At 42.4% G+C, this 17,150-nt stretch overlaps 1 protein-coding gene across 3 annotated transcripts in view; it reads left to right on the top strand.

Moving 5' to 3' along the window:
- Positions 1-17,150, top strand: part of ST3GAL3 (ST3 beta-galactoside alpha-2,3-sialyltransferase 3) — a 179,343-nt gene that overhangs the window by 11,047 nt on the left and 151,146 nt on the right. For 2 of the 3 annotated variants that reach the window (XM_073902754.1, XM_025856879.2), the window contains exon 2: positions 11,458-11,602. The exons of the other annotated variant lie outside the window; for it this stretch is intronic. In XM_073902754.1, coding sequence (XP_073758855.1) covers positions 11,488-11,602 — 115 coding nt within the window. In that variant the 5' untranslated portion in view covers positions 11,458-11,487. The remainder of the gene's footprint in view (positions 1-11,457; positions 11,603-17,150) is intronic. 3 annotated transcript variants of the gene reach the window in all.

The raw sequence follows: 17,150 nt of genomic DNA, 5'->3' as shown, positions 1-17,150 counted from the left end.
CTATAAACATTTGCCTATTCTGTAGAACAGAAAGTAGATTAGTGGTTGCTTAGGGCTCAGAGAATGGGAGGTTGGGCAGGAGGTTGGGCAGCTCGGGGTGCAGGATATCATTTTGGAGTAATGGAAATGTTCTAAAATTGATTGTGGTAATGTTTGCCCAACTGTGTGAAAATACCAGAAGCCACTGAAATGTCTACTTTGAATGGGTGAATTGTATGGTATATGAAGGATACCTCAGTAAAGCTTTTCTAAAGAAGTAAAGAGAACTCCAGAAGAATATAGATGTAGCACATGTAAGGAGTAACCAGCACCCCGGGGCTGGGAGAGAGTGCTCAATGAAGAACCCCCTAGTCTACCCCACACCTGGTGCAGGCTGAGATCCAGACTTTGGGGTGTAGTGGACATGACCGTGGCTCACTGGGTTGCAAATGAGTTACTGTGATGCTGCATGGTGGGATTGGCTGGAAATCAGCCTTCTGGGGTGTTGGGGGGAAGCTGTTTGCAGAGAGGGGTCTCACTCTGCTACAAAACTGCCCAAGGGGGGTGCTGAGGGCAACTGTTGGCTGCTACTCCTCACTGCTCATAGCCGGGCACTGGACAAGCCAGGTGTGCTATAGGAGCCTACCCGGAGGAACACACTGGAACCCAGAAACAAAACCCCTTTTTCCTCCTGCAGTGGCTCTTCAGCACCTTCTACTGACAGAGCTCAATATCATGCCAAGCGGCAAAGAAAACTACTACATGGGTGCAGATCCATCTTGACAGAGCAAGCAAACAGGGCGATTGTGGAGCTGAGAGGCAGTGAATATGTAACCCACGCAGGAGTCATCAGGACCCAGCATCCTCCTAGCTTTTTAATTCCCTTTGGGGGGCAGTCCCAAGGTTGTCCTTGCCCCTAGCCCTACTGTGGTTTGGAGAAGCCAGGACACTGTTATCTTTGGGCCAACTTGCCCTCAGCCCAGCTGTCTCTAGTCCATTTTTACATATCTTTTTCTGTTCTGTTTGCCTGGTTCACTTTTTCAGACACCAATTATGCTTAGGCTGGATCTCCTATGGCTGCTGTTGCAGCATGTTTTAGTAATCCTTTTACACTTTTTATTCTTTTTCATTTTTTTTTAAAGATTTTATTTATTTGAGAGAAAGAGCGCGGGTGCACGTGTGAGCATGAGCAGGGGAGGGGAGAAGGACGGGGGGAGAGGGAGGATCATGACCTGAGCTGAAGGGAGGGCAGACGTTTAACTGAGTCACCCTTACTCTTTTTCATTTTATCTTGCTTTTTTTAAATCCACCATCATTTTCTCTCTCCCTCCCTTCCTTCCAATTTTACTTTTTTAAAGTAAGCTCTACACCCAATATGGGGCTCAAATCCTGAGATCAAGAGCCACGCACTCCACCCCCTGAGTCAGCGAGGCGCCCCCACCATTGCTTTCATGATTCTTAATGTCTTTTCAGCAGTGACCACTTTGTTGTCTACCGCTGAGGCTTTCATTTCTGTGATGGTGTTATATTTCTTTGTTCACTCTTCCTGAATGCTCATTTTACTTTATTTAGAAAAATGGCGTTGTCTTAGTATTCTTTCCCTGAGCTCTTCCTTTCATGTCTGCTCTTAGTTAGGTCTTGTTTTATAGAGCCATTTGGGAGTGGGTGGAACTGGGGTAATCTCTGTTAATGATCTTTATCTGTTCTGTAACCACATTTTTTCTGCCCTGTGGTCTTCATCTACCATGTTTTGCCCCAGCCCTCCCCATTCCTTTCTTCCACGGTGTGGCAGCATTTTTGTTTAGATCCTGTACTGATTTCTTTTTATTGTTGTTTTGATATACTCTGGCACCTCTTCAGATGAAAGAAGTTACGTGACTGAAGCCAGATCATTGGGATTTGAATCCTGGCTTTGCCATTTACTCGCTCTGTGATCTTAAGATAATTCAACCTTTCTGTGCCTCAGTTTTTTCTGTATGTAATGGGAACGATAACCTTACAGGATTGGTAAGAAGATTCAGTGAGTTAAATTGTTCAAAACTCTTAGAACTGTGGTTGTCCACAGTAAGTGCTATATGAATATTAACACTGTTCACTTACCCTGCAATTAGAAAATGCACAGTTCTTCTGTATAGAATAATTTAACATATTGCATATTAATTAACTACATAAATCTGCCTAGTCATGCATAACGTCTGAATAGGAGGTGTACATTCAGCAAAACTGTTAAAAAATTGATGAGCTTTTCAGTAACTTTTTTTGGGAAGCTGGATAATAAATAGTACGGTATATAATAAATTCTAATTAGCTTGCCTCAAAAATATTCACAGGAGACATGCTCAGGAAATGCTTTGTGGTTTTTGCTCTGCATACTTTTGTCATACTTGAGTTTATATGCAGTATGGCTGAGATTTGAAGGTCAGCAAAATTCTGACATTTTAGACTAAAAATTGTTGCCAGGTATAGTTCAGAAAATAACCATATTGTAGGCTGTTTTAGAAATGACAGGAGTTTGGTGCATTTTGTTTCAGTGAACTCAGATTTTTATATAATTTTCTTTTTATGGCTAAATTAAAATAACCTAGCATTATATACCTTTTGTCCCTTTTTTTGAGCATACTGTAACTGACTGAATATTCAGTCAGTGAGCAGATCATTCTTGAATACCTGCCAGGGATACGGTGGTGAACAAAGTAGACGTGCTCCCTGCCCGGAGTAGCCAGAATATAAATGTTAAACAAATTACTGTAAATACTCGTAAGAGTCTAAGTGCCTTGCATACTGGGATGAGGCTAAACAGCTGCTGTGGCAATTTATAACAGGGAGACCTAACCTGAAGTATGGAGATGGGTGAGGTTTCTCTGCGGAATTAACCTTGCAGGTGAGGATTTGAGGCTGAGTGGGAGCTGGTGAGATGACACGGGAGGGTCAGGACAGCGTCAGCCTGACCTCAGGAGAGAGCATGGGGACTGGGAAACACTGAAAGATGGTCAGTGTCGCGGACCCATCGGGGTGAGGAGATGGTGAGAGACGTGGAGCGAGGCGGGCAGGGGCCAGAGCATGCCGAGCACACTGAGCCTTACAGGCCCCGTTAAGGGATTTGGGCCCTTACCCTATGGATAGCGGGATATTTGCAAAAAGTTTAAGCCTGGGAGTGAGATAAATTCACATCGGCTGCTGTGTGGAGAATGAGTCGGAGAGGATCAAGAACGAGTATGGGAGGCTGTAGTAGGAGTCCAGGCCAAAGATGACAGTGACTTGAAATGGGATGGTGTTAGGGAAGATGGAGGGACGGAGGGATTCAAGAAGGGTGTCAGAGGTGAAAACAACAGGACTCGGTGATTGATTATACGTGGAGGTGAGAGCGAGAGGGAGGGTAGTGCCAAGGGTGACTTCCAGGTCTCTGACAGGAGCACCTGTGAAGGTGTTGCCTTTTACTCGAGATAGGGACCAGTGAAGAAAGAGGGTGTTTGGGGCATCTGTGAAACATCTGGATGACACCATGGAGTAGGAAGTTAAATAGGTGGACGTGGCACTCAGAAGCAGTTATCTAGATGGAAGAGCTCAAGTTGGGGCTGGTCAGCATAATGATAGCAAATTAAATCATAGAAGCGGAACGAAATTGCCTTGGGGGTGTTTGCAGAATGGAAATGTTAAGACAGCCTCACACAGTACCCCAGGCCTCTCTCCTCATTCAGAATTGCTGTGCATATGTACGTGTACACAAATCATACCTTCAGGATATTATGTTTTGGAATGTGTGCAACTTATATCGTGTCTGGAGTTGGGGCATGTAATTAGAAATATATTAGTTTATTCTTTAAACACACACTTCTTGAGTGTTGCTATGTACTAGGTGCTGTGCTGTTAAATGCAGGTGATTCACAGACCTAAGTTATAGATTCTGCTTTCAAATGGTATACTAATTCTTTTCAGAGACAGAAGAACAGGCCCGATGTTTTATAAATGCTCTAATGCAGGTAAGCATGAGATGTTATGGGAGCATACACGGAGTATAGGGCTATGATTAAGGAGAGCTTCCCGAGGGAGGTAAGACTTGAACTGAGCCATAAAGGTGAGCTGGCACTGGTAGGCAAAGAAGGCAGAGAAAGGACTCCCACTGTGCTGTGCTGTCTCTCCCAGTTGCAGATGCTGCAGAAAGGTCAAGGCATGGGAGGATAATAATGTCCAGTGGGTTTGGCAGTTAAGAGATCAGTGGCAAACTTAGTGACCCTCTAGGGCAGGGTATGAGTTTGATGGCCTTTGTGTCCCCCGTGCTTTGCATAACTCCTAGCGCTTAGTGTTTTTGCATCAGCTTTGGACAGAAGGGAGACACCTCCTTCTCCAAGATGGATACACGGGAAGGGGTGAGTCCAGATTGCTGCATTCCCCCCACGCTGCAGTGAGCTTACTGCAGTTCTTCACCTGCGTGCTTTTTTACGGCTGTGCCGGGAGCCCAAGTGAGCTCCTACAACCGGAACGACACTAAGTATTAGTCTAGTGCTAGTGTTTTTATGTTTTATTCTAGTCCCTTTCTTTTCTTCTTTTTCTTTTTTTAATGGTTGGGTGCATGATACTTGTCTCTCTTTTCATTTAATAGTATGTCATAAGCATTTGCCCATGTCACTAAAATGTTTTCATAAATTACATTTTTTTCATAAATTACTTAAGTGGCTGCCAAATCTCTCATTTGGATGTTTATTTGAACACTTATTTGAGCTTTTGATTTATTTCTTTTTCTTTTGAAATAATTTGAAATAATTACAAAAAAGTTGCAAAAATATTACAGAGAACTCCCATATAGCCTTCAGCCAGTCTATGGTGGTGTCTATCAGTGTCTATCAGATCTCTCCATTGTAAAGCTATGGAAACTAAATAACTAAACTCTTCTCCCCTCTGTAAGTAAGAAGCATCTTATGGGCAGATACTTGGAAACTGTATAATACCCCATTTCTCAAAATTCTGCCCCTTAATTTGGGCATCCTTTGATGTTTCTTGCCTGAATTATTACTGAAATGGTCACCAAATGGCGACTTTCTAATTACATTATTCCTTCTGCATTCATTAGTTGGCATTCTGCTCCAAGAGAGAGCTTTCTTCTCTGCTCATTTATAAGGTTCTTATTTAATGGGTTATAATCTGTTATTATTGGTCTGAATCGCTCCAGAGCTGATCATTAGGAGCCCCTCCAGCTGGCTGCTTTTTCCTTGTGACATGGCCTCACCCTTTGAGCCTTTTCCTGCTTCCAGGCACCCCAAGATACCAGCCTTGGCTTGTGTGTGCCTCCTTTGCCTCAGCTCTGCAGTCACTCATGCTTTCAGGGAGCCCTGGTTCCCGCCAGGGAAGAATGGTATTTAAAAACCAAGCTCTAGGTGCCAGATGTGCTCCCTGCAGTTGGAGCATGGCTGCTTCCAGGCCCTTTCCAGTGACCGGAACTAGGGAATATATGCGTGTATCACACAAAGGCATACACACTATCTTTACTTATATTTTTGTATCTTTATATATCAAAACCCATCCATTTACACTGATCCCTTCAACTTGAGTACAGCTCCCCAAATTTATTCTGGTTTTTCCCTTCTCCTATTTGCAACTCCCTTTTCCATCATTGAGAAATCCGGCTCCTTTTTAGTGACAATGCATTTACTTATTTGATCAATTCAGTATTGCTGGTTCCCACACCCCCAGACCCCTCACAAAGGCCTGATGCCCCACACCTCTCTCCATTCCAGGTGTGCATGCCTGCCTTGATTGGTGCCTTAGGCTTAGTGGCTTTTAGATTAAATTATTCAGAAAGGAAGATGGGGAGAGAGATCATGCCTTTTCATGGCTGCATAATCCTCCGTTTTGTGGTATACCTTAGGTTATTTAATCCGTATTGAAGGACTTACTCTCTTATATTACAAATAGTGCTGCAGTGAATAGCCATGTGCATAAGTCATTTTGAATTTTTATCAGTGTATCTTTGGGATAGTTTCTTTTTTAAAAAAATATTTATTTTAGAGAGAGGGAGAAAGAGCAAGAGCGAGCACGAGCAGGGGGAGGGGCAGAGGGAGGGGGAGGGGCAGAGGGAGAGGGAGAGAAAGAATCTCAAGCAGACTCTGCGTTGAGGGCAGAGCCCAGTGCGGGGCTCAATCCCATGACCCTGAGATCGTGACCTGAGCCAAGACCAAGAATAGGATGCTCAACTGACTGAGTCACCCAGGCGCCCTTGGGATAGTTTCTTAAAAGTAAGATTATTGGGATAAAGGGCAAAAGCATGTGTAATTTCATTAGACACGGCCCAGTCCTTCCCACCACCAAGCAGTGTGTGAGACCAGTTCCCCCCACAGCCTCAAGCATTTGTCCTAGCAGTGAGTTTGAAATTTTCTCTCTTTCAAAATCTTGAGTTGTTCTTTTCCTTATCTTGAAGGTTTTGACTTATTTTAAGCTCTTACTTCTCTGTATGCCATCCACTTTTGGAAATCAGTCTCCTCTTTGGGTGTTTGTTCTACCTTTCATTTGAAGATCCTTTTCCGTAATGGAAAAGATAGAAGTAAAGTAGGTGATTAGTTCCATCTTCTCACTGTGATATTTGTTGAATGGACGGGCAAATCTGTTGACTGACCGATGGTCCGTGGTCGTGTGTCTGCCGGGGCTTCGGGTTGTGGTCACCGTGTGGCTGTGGCAGTGTGGGTATCACATCTGCATTTAGGACAGGAAGAAGGGGCAGGGGCTGGGACCAGCTGCCTTTGGAAAGGAAAGGCTTGCCAACAGCCACCTGCCTTTTGTAGGCAGGCTGCTTCTACCTTAAATTTGTTTTCACTGGGAGCACTGGCTGGGATACATGGTCCTTTGTGTTGCTGGAATTGCAAGTCTCTAATTTCTATTTCAACTCGAAAACTTTGTTATGTGCATAAATATAAAAATAAAAATTAAAAATAAATATACTAATAAATAGATTGTGAAAAACACCCCCCTCCACTTTTTGGAGATAGACATAGTCTATGGTTTGGTGCATATTAAGTATGTACTGAATACGTAACCTTAATTTTCTTTTTTTTTTTTTTTAAGATTTTATTTATTTATTTGAGAGAGAGAATGAGAGATAGAAAGCACGAGAGGGAAGAGGGTCCGAGGGAGAAGCAGACTCCCCGCTGAGCAGGAAGCCCGATGTGGGACTCGATCCCGGGACTCCAGGATCATGACCTGAGCCGAAGGCACGCGCTTAACCAACTGAGCCACCCAGGCGCCCCGTAACCTTAATTTTCAGTATTACTGTCGCCCTTGTTTGTTACCACCAGTATGTGACCATACGTACATGTACACTACTATTCTACAACTAGATTTTTTTTTCATTTAGCAGTATAGACTAGACACTTTTCCCATATCAGGACATAACAGCTGTGCCTCATTCTGTCTCACCAGTACATCATACTCTATACTTGTTATTCTCCTGCCCTCGTTGATCCATTATCCACCTTGTATCCTCTGTGTGCTGGTGTCTGACCTCGAAGAATGGCATCATCCCGGCTTCCTTGCCCTCTGGCTTCCCGTTGGAATCAGCTGATAAAAGACACTGACGGGGATCAGAGGGCGAGTGATGAGAGAAGTCAGAGCATTTCTTAGCCCCTCCGCCCCTTGCTGGGGCTCCAGGAGCCGCGGTGCGCGCTTTAGCACCGCTCCTGATGGCTGGCCTCTCTTTTCCAGGGACACCTTTCTGTTTCTTGCTCTTTCACCTCGAAGGCAGGAGTAGCTTCCTACTGTTGAGTCCCTGGATGCTTCACCACCCCTGGTTGGTTCCTTTAACTCTGATCACATAGCTATAAAAAACCCCATGATTAACTTCCTTTGGTTAATCCCTTTACGTGTGCCATCTGTTTCCTGCCATGACCCCGCTGATCTAGATGTCACTATGTAGACGTACCATAATTCATTTGTTTGGTTTCCTATTGATGGACATTTGAATTTTTTCCTAGTATTTTGTTCTTATAATGAGTGTTGCTAATGAATATTCAGGTATGTATCTTGTAAAGTATTTGTTGGAATGTTGCTGTAGGAAAAAGTCACCGAAATAGAAATGCTGGGTCGAGGTGCATGAATGTTGTAAATTTCAGTAGCTATTGCCCAGTTGCTCCTGGAAGAGTCTACTAGTTTATATTTCTACAATATGTTTGATTTTTTTTTTAATATTAAAAAATTATGGAGGTATGGGGCACCTGGTGGCTCAGTCAGTTAAGCGTACGACTCTTGGTTTCCGCTCAGGTCATGATCTCAGGGTTGTGAGAGAGAGTTCCACGTTGGGCTTTGCACTGAGTGTGGAATATGCTTAAGATTCTCTCTCTCTCTCCCTCTGCCTCTCTGGCTCATGCTCTCTCTCTCTCAAATAAATAAATCTTAAATTATAGCGGTAATACTTGTGACTTTACAACAAATAAATTTAACTTAGAAGTATATAAAGGGAAAAGTACTTCCCATCGTTTCATCCTATTTCCTGGAGATAACCACATCAGCAGGTACCTGTGTATCCTATCATGGTTTTTTTTCTTTATGAAATTTATATGCTTATCATAGAATAAATTCATATATAGATGGATGAAGTAAATTCATTTATGTGTGTGTGTGTATGTCTCTCCTGAGAGCTCATTTGTAGACTCTGCTCTCTGCTCTACTGACCTATTTGTCTTTTCCTGTGCCAGTACGCATCTGTCTTAAGAATTACAGCTTTGAGTCAGTTTTGATATCTGGTAAGGCACATCCTCATCTCATTATTTTTTATTTAAAAAAATTTCTGGGCTCTTCTTGGGCAGAAAGTCTTCAGATTAACTTTAGATTTAAGTTAAAAAAAAAAAAACCCCACAAAACCATGGTTTTCGACTGGAGTCAGACTGGATTTATAGAGAACTGAAATATTTCCAATATTGAAACTTCTCACTTAGGAGCCTATTGTGTGTCTTTATTTATTCAGATCTCTTATGTCTGTTGGTGAAAATCTTGCCCATTTCCTCCTGTTTATTTTTAGATATTTTATAGATTTTGTTGCCATCATGAATGGAATTCTTCCCCATGCATCTTCTCATCAGTATTGCTGGTATAGTTTTTAAGAAGCTTTTGATTTTTTTCTTTTTCTTTTTCTTTTTTTTTTAATTTAAATTCAATTAACCAACATATAGTACATCATTAGTTTCCGAGGTAGAGTTGAATGATGCATCAGTTGCATATAACACCCAGTGCTCATCACATCACGTATGCTCCTTAATAAGCCTGTCAGGCAGTTACACCATTCCCCACACCCTCCCCTCCCCCAACCCTCAGTTTCTTTCCTATAGTTAAGAGTCTCTCATAGTTTGTCTCCCTCTCTGATTTCTTCCCATTCAGTTTTCCCACCCTTCCCCTATGATCCTCTGCACTGTGTCTTATATTCTTCATATGATAATTGTCTTTCTTTGACTGACTTATTTTGCTCAGCATAATACCCTCCAGATCCATCCGCATCATTGCAAATGGCAAGATTTCATTTTTTTGATGGCTGAGTAATATTCCATTGTGTGTGTGTGTGTGTGTGTGTGTATGTATACACACCACATCTTCTTTATCCATTCATCTGTTGATGAACATCTGGGCTCTTTCCCTACTTTGGACATTGCTGCTATGAACATTGGGGTGCAGGTGCCCCTTCGGATCACTGCATTTGTATCTTTGGGGTAAATACCTAGTAGTGCAACTGCTGGGTCATAGGGTAGCTCTATTTTTAACTTCTTGAGGAACCTCCAAGAAGCTGTTGATTTTTGTGGGGTGCCTGGCTAGCTTAGTTGGAAGAGCATGTGACTCTTAATCTTGGGGTTGTGAGTTTGAGCCCCATGTGGGGCTTACTTACTTAAATACTTATTAATTTACTTAAATTACTTAAATAAGTAAAACTTAAAAGAAAAAAAGCTGTTGATTTTTTGTAAATTAATCTTATAATCACCTACTTATTAGTTCTAATGGTTTTTCAGTTGATTCTCTTGGCTTTTCTGGATGGACAGCTAAGTCTACAAATGATAACTTTTTATCACTTTATTTATAATATTTATATGTAATTTCTTTCTCATATGTTATTTCCTGGCTAAGATATCTGAGTGAGGTGGGGGGGTGATCCTGGGAAGTCTCCCCTGCCAATGTTCCATTTCAGGTGAGCATCAGAGAATGTGCCATAGGCAAAACAGCAGTGTGGCTGAGAATGTCCCAGGCAGGCCTCGAGGAGAGAAACAAGGCTATGTTCAGTGAATTGGAACAGGACACAGACAGGGTTGGGAGGTGCAAGAGATGGTTTGGAGAGTAAAATAGGGGCATAGTCAGAAGCGGCTAGACTCTAAGGAGCAATGACTTTTATTTTAAAGGAATTGAGAATTGAATGAAAGGTGTGTGAGGCAGAATGGCACCCCAAAGATGTCCACACCCGAATCCCTAGAATCCATAAATATGTTCCCTTATGTGGCAGAAGGGACTTTACAGATGCAGTTAAGACCACAGACCTTAAAACAGGGAGATTATCCTGGATTCTTCAAGTGGGCCCACCTAATCACATGAGCCTGAGAAGCAAAGAAGTTTCTCTGACTGGAGGCAAAAGCAAGATGTGGTAGAAGGGGAAGTTGGAGAGATTCAGAGAAGGACCTAACCCACTCTGGCTGAAGGGGGGCCGTGTTGAACATATGAGAAGGAATACAGGAGCAGAGACTGTGATAACCAGCAGGGAGATGCGGGGGGACCTTGGCCCTGAGCTGTAGGGAATTGCATTCGGCCAGTAGTTGGAATGAGTGAGCTTGGAAGTGGCTTCATCTTCAGAGTCTGCAGAGCAGAGCACAGCCCTGCTGCCCCCTTGGTTTTGGCCCTTGGGAGACCCCATGCAGAGGACCCTGCTGAACCACACCGTACCTGGACTTTGGGCCTCCAGAAGTCTGAGATAATAAATTCGTGTTGTTTTCAGCCACTGAGTCTATGGTGTTCTGTTTCAGCTGCAGTGGAACACTAAGACAAAGGGGTTTGAGCAGGAGAGTAATGTCAGATTATGTGTTATTAACAGATCTGTCCTACTTCTGTGTGGAAAATGGATTTGGGAGAGTGCAGTTTGGAGGCGGGGAGCTTGTCTCTGGAAATGCAGTGGTGGCGTGGACTAGGGTAGTGATGGGGGCCAGGGGGTGTGATTGGGGATTTACCTGGCAGGTTGGAATTGCCAACATTTGGTCATTGATTGGATGCTGGGAATGAGGGAGAGGAGGGACGCAGGGATGGTTGCTGGTTTCTGGCTTGGATACTGGTGAAGCTGTTTCTTGAGACGAGGACTAGCAGGTTGGAGGATGCCATGTCAGGAAGTCCGTGGTAACTCTAGGTGGCTCTTCATTTGGAAATTTTCCTATACGCACTTATTCTAAGGTAGAGTATATCAACAAGGTGATTGCTTTATCCTTTAAGACCTAAATTGGTTTATTTTTTTATTTTTTTATTTTTATTTTTTAGGTCATGTAGGAAATCGTAAATCATGTGAAGATGGGACTCTTGGTATTTGTGCGCAATCTGCTGCTAGCCCTCTGCCTTTTTCTGGTACTGGGATTTTTGTATTATTCTGCGTGGAAGCTCCATTTACTCCAGTGGGAGGACTCCAGTAAGTATGGTCGCTCCAGCCTGCCCCCAGGAAAAGCCCGGCCCAGAGTGGTAACTGGGCATTCGGGGGCTGCGGTGCTTTCATATTCTTCAGAGACGGGCAGTGAGAGGAAGCCGCGAACTCCTGGAACTTAGAGGCTCAGACATTGCCTGCCATTTTTGTGGCTGTAGGTTGAGAACTTTGATGTTCTTCAAAAACTGCATGCCATGGCACATCCTTTTATGATTGCGGTGAAAACATGCTATTCTGCAATAAAACCCCAAACTCTACCAGCACGTCTAGTTTTTGAATGCTGTTCTTTTTAATTACTGCGGTGTCTTGCCGCTCCCATTTGTATTCATTGCCTTAGGGCTGGGGGGTGAAGTTGGTTTTCTCCTGCCCTGAAAACAGTCACCTCTACCTTTTCTTTGAATTTTCAGTTTTCAGTTTAATACTGTCTTTGCTTTATTTTCCCTGAAGAAATTTTGCCTGCCTAATTATTTTGCCCTTGCTTGCCCTGAACTTGTACCTGAATAGAATAATGGCTTTTCTCCCCACCTCCCCAGTAACTCTCAATCCCTTTCTTTGGCTTGTACCTGCCAGCCTCTGTGTTACACAGTGTTTCCTACCTAGCCTTCTGCTCCTCTCTGACTTGGTTTCCGTTCATCCAGTGTGGCCCGTGTTGTGGCTTTAGGCTTGTAGTTGAAGGGCTCGCTTTGGGCGGCGCTGCCCTTTGCATGTTCTCTTCTTGGACGTAGCTTGAAGTGTCACACATGGGCCGTAAGGAGTTTTCCTTTTAGTTCTTTTGTCTGATGGCTGTCTGAGCTTGGCACAGGAGACATTGGGTAGTGGGTCCTGATTCCTAGTGAATGTGATTTATCTAAGATAGTTTTCTTTTTACAAATATCAACTGATACCAGTGTAGAATTTACTCAAGAGTAGAGTCAGTCTGTAGGTGTGAGGTTAAAATGAGGTAGAAGGAGTTGGCAGAGGCAGCTGCAGTTGGGCCCTGCTAGTGTGTTAAGACCTTAATATGGGAACCATTCCTATGAAGTAGTTCATTTCTTTCTTATCTGGCCCAAACACCTGAAGCATTTTCAAGCCATTTTTTTAAAATGTGGTGTTAAGTCTTTAATTTATTATTTTATGTGTAATGTTTAAGTACCTCTTAAATGCTTAGCTTATAATTTTAACTAATTACTTTGGGTTTCTAGAGTTTATTTAAATTTCTCTCTTCCAACTTACTTTTAAAATCAAGGAGACTACCCAGAATAAAGTGTTTGTGTCAGGGTAGTACAAAATTCTGTAGTGAAAAGCACTGTCTATATCCATAATGGATGGATTCATCTGTATCCATAAAATAGATGGGAATAGTTTTAAGGAATGGAGGTCTCCTTTTCTGTTGAGTACTATTGACCTGTAGACAACATAACCAAGAATTAGATAATATTTTCCCAGAGAAGTTGAGAAGGACATTAACTTTATGGAAGGCCTATTGTATGTCAGGTTTTAGGCTAGACAGCTTACAAATTTTAGTTAATTTACTTCTCGCTCTTGGGGTGCCTGGGTGGCTCAGTCAGTTAAGCATTTGCCTTCCACTTAGGTCATGATCTCGAGGTCCTGGGATCGTGCCCCACAATGGGCTCCCTACTCAGCCAGCGAGTCTCCTTCTCCCTCTCCCTCTGCTCCTCCTCCTGCTCTGTTCTCTCTCTCCCCCTCTTTCTCTCTCAAATAAATAAATAAATAATCTTAAAAAAAAAATTCTCACCCTAACTATGTGGAGATGCTGTTATCCCTGTTTTTCAGCTGAGCAAATGGAAGTATTTAATTAATTTACCTAAGTTACACAGCTAATTATTAGAGCTGGAATTGAATCCTAATTTGTCTTTATTTAAAGAAAAAAAATTTTAAAGATTATTTGAGAGAAGGAGCACGCGCATGCGCATGCACACAAGCAGGGACAGGGGCAGAGGCAGAGGCAGAGGCAGAGGGAGAAGCAGACTCCCTGCCGAGCAGGGAGCCCGACGTGGGGCTGGAGCCCCCTGAGCTGAAGGCAGACGCTTAACCGACTGAGCCACCCAGGCGCCCCTATTTTTAAAATTTTTTATTTATTTTAGAGAGAGAGCATGTGTGTGCGTACAAGCGAGTGAGGGAGAGAGACAGAGGGAGGAAAGGATTTTGAGCAGACTCTGTACTGAGCGCAGAGCCCTACACAGGGCTCAATCTCACAACCCTGAGATCATGACCTGAGCCGCTATCAAGAGTTGACGCTTAACTGAGTGAGCCACCCAGGCGCCCCCTGATTGGTCTTTAAAGCCTATATTCATTATGATATTGAAAAGTACAATAAGTACAAAGACTAAGGATAGGATTGAATCCTGTATTCTGATTGGTAAGAAGAGAGGAGAGGGACTCAGAAGAAATAGTAGAGAGCATCAGGAGGGCAGTGGAGAAAGAAAAAGGAAGGGAAGTAAGGGGGAGGGACAGAAAGAAAGAGCTCCAGATGACAGAGGGCTTTATGAGCTTGGAGATAGTGCTGTAGGCTTGCTTCAGTAGGTGAAGAATAGCTGTCTGCTTTTCCTTTGAGTGAGTTTTCAGCTGAATAACCACTATTTGCATCTTTTTGTTATTCCGACTTCCAGCCTTTCAGATACTTGACTTTGAATAGGTTGTTTTAGATCATCTTACTGGAGCATATTGTCACATCAGAGGGCAGGGTACTATGACTAACTCTGAAGGCTTACCAGGGCTGAGGGGGGACCTTTACTCCACACAAGTCAGCGGGAGTGCCCTAAGGCAGGGAGATGACTGCTGGGGAGGGAGAGTTGAGCTGCCATTAATAATGAGAAGAGTGACTTAGTGGGTGTCTCCTGTGTCTGCACTGTAATGAGAACTTCACATTCCTAATTTTGTTTAATCCTCATAGTTTAGATTGATCATTACTGTCCTGCCTTACAGGCATAGAAGCTGAGGCTTCAAAGAGGCTCAGTAAAGAGTTTGTATGTCTTTCATGCAAGGGCATTTTACAAATTTGAAAAATAAATGTCTTTAGCATTATGTTTCCTTAATTTTTATACTTTTTATGACTTACCAAGATGATGTATTGGAATTCCTTCATAGTGGTGGTGGAGGGGGTCTAGAGATTTTTATTATTAAATTATTCATTTAATAAATAGTATATTCCTATTAGGGTCCATGTGCTTTTCTATGTAACTGGATGTAAGATGCATAGACCTTTATGCTCGCGGCCTGTAACACGAGAAAGAAATAAAACAGCTCTTATATGTTGCATTCTAAAAGAGACGTCTGTGTGAAATGCCATTTTGGAGCATAGAAACCCTTCCAGATGGAAAATTTTATGATTTCATTAATCCTAAGACATATTGTGGCAGGATGCAAACTGCTTTGTTTTGAGCAACTTAGAGCTGTGCGTGGTCAAGTCTTGGTCAGATTGCTAGGACTTGGCTCAGATGCTTAACCTGAAAGACTTTAAGTAGAAGATTGGTCTAGTTATCAACCTGTTTTTAAATTTGTTTTTTTATTAAGTAGGCTCCACATCTAGCATGGAGCCCAGTGCGGGGCCTGAACTCATGACCCTGGGATTGAGACCCAAGCCGAGATCAAGAGTTGAACACTCAACTGACTGAGCCACCCAGGCACGGTTCAACCTGTTTTTAAAAGTTCTGCAGCTTGGGGCTCTTGCCTCACTCAGTCAATAGAGAGCATGCGACTCGTGATCTCAGGGTCGTGAGTTCAAGCCCCACATTGGGCATGGAGCCTACTTCAAACAAACGAAACAACAACACTGAGATACCGCCACATATCTATCAGAATGGCCAAAATCCAGAACACTGACAACACCAGATGCCAGGGAGGATGTGGAGCGACAGGAACCCTCATTCATTGCTGATGGGAATGCAAAATGGTACAGTGACTTTGGAAGACAGTTTGGCAGTTTCTTATAATACGAAAGATAACTCTAACTCTGTGATCCAGTCACATTCCTTGGTATTTACCCAAAGGAGTTAAAAGCTTGTGTTCACACACACAAAAAAACAACCCTGCATACAGATGTTTTTAGCAACTATATTCATAATTGCCAAAACTTGGAAGCAACCAAGATGTCCTTTAGGGGTTGAATGGATAAAGAAACTATGGTAGATCCAGACAATGGAATATTATTAAGTGCTAAAAAGAAATAAACCATCAAGTTATGAAAAGACACAAAAGAGCCTTAAATGCATATTTCTTTCTTTTTAAAGGTTTTATTTATTTATTTGAGAGAGAGAGACAGAGATAGCGACCAAGAGCACAAGTCGGGGGGAGAAGGAGAAGCAGGCTCCCCACTGAGCAGGGAGCCTGATGCAGAACTCGATCCCAGGACCCTGGGACTCCAACCCGAGCCAAAGGCAAACGCTCAACCAACTGAGCCACCCAGGCACCCCCTTAAATGCATATTTCTAAGTGAAAGAAGCCAGTCTTAAAATGCTACGTCCTGCATGATTCCAACTTTATGACATTTTTGGAAAAGGCAAAACTATGAAGAAAATAAAAGGATTAGTGGTTGCCAAGGTTGGAAGTGAGGGGAGTGACATATAGGCAGGGCATAGAGAATTTTTAGGGTGGTAAATCTGTGTGATACCATAATGATGAATATGTTTTTCTACTTTTGTCCAAACATATAGAATATACAACACAAAGCATAAACCCTTATGTAAACTATGGACATTAGGTAATTATGATGTGTCAGTGTAGGTTCATTACTTTTGAAAGTATACCACTCTGATGAGGGATATTGATAATAGGGGAGGATATACATGTGTGGAGGCCGGAGATATATGGGAAATCTCTGTACTTACCTCTAAATTTGTTGTGAACCTAATACTGCTCTAAAAAAATAGTCTTAATAAAAGAAGTACTGTAGAATTATTATACTTTATGTATGTGTGTGCATGTATACACACACACACACATAGTATGGTAGAAACATATACATACATATATTTAACTTAATGAACAGATCAACACAATCTTGGGAGGAGTTGGGTATACTTCAGTTTCATCATCTCCAAAATGGAGACAAAATACAGACATTTCTCTTGGCTCTGATGCTTTATTCTGGTCGGGCCTTTTAGGAGAGTTGGGTAGTTGCCCTCTTATCAGTAGACCTAATACTTACAGTCCATTTCATGGAAACTTTACATACTTTATTATTATCTATTCATATTTCATAAATTAAAGTGGATATTTTATAGGAGTAGGATTAATTTCTTATGAGACCTTTAAAAATTCATACTACCACGTTTATCAATATAGCAACTCCCACTGTTCTTGCCTATATTTACAAAAGATCATAACTGGAGAGATTATAAAATATGCATTATTGATCTGATTACTATGGAGAATACCATCTGGCGAGTAAGTTGGAGTTTGGATCTGATATTGGGAGAAGGGTAGATTAAGTTTAGCTTATAGACAGAGGAAATTATATTAATTCTTAGTTTTCCATCTTAAAAATGAAATGGAGGCTGGCATTTTTAGCCTGTAGCTTAGGGTGACCCTCTGCTTC

This window comes from Callorhinus ursinus, unplaced genomic scaffold (assembly GCF_003265705.2).
Source record: "Callorhinus ursinus isolate GAN/ISIS: 27379988/994484 unplaced genomic scaffold, GSC_fseal_2.0 scaffold18, whole genome shotgun sequence".
Lineage (NCBI taxonomy): Eukaryota > Metazoa > Chordata > Mammalia > Carnivora > Otariidae > Callorhinus > Callorhinus ursinus.
This window is presented reverse-complemented; position numbering and strand designations above follow the sequence as displayed.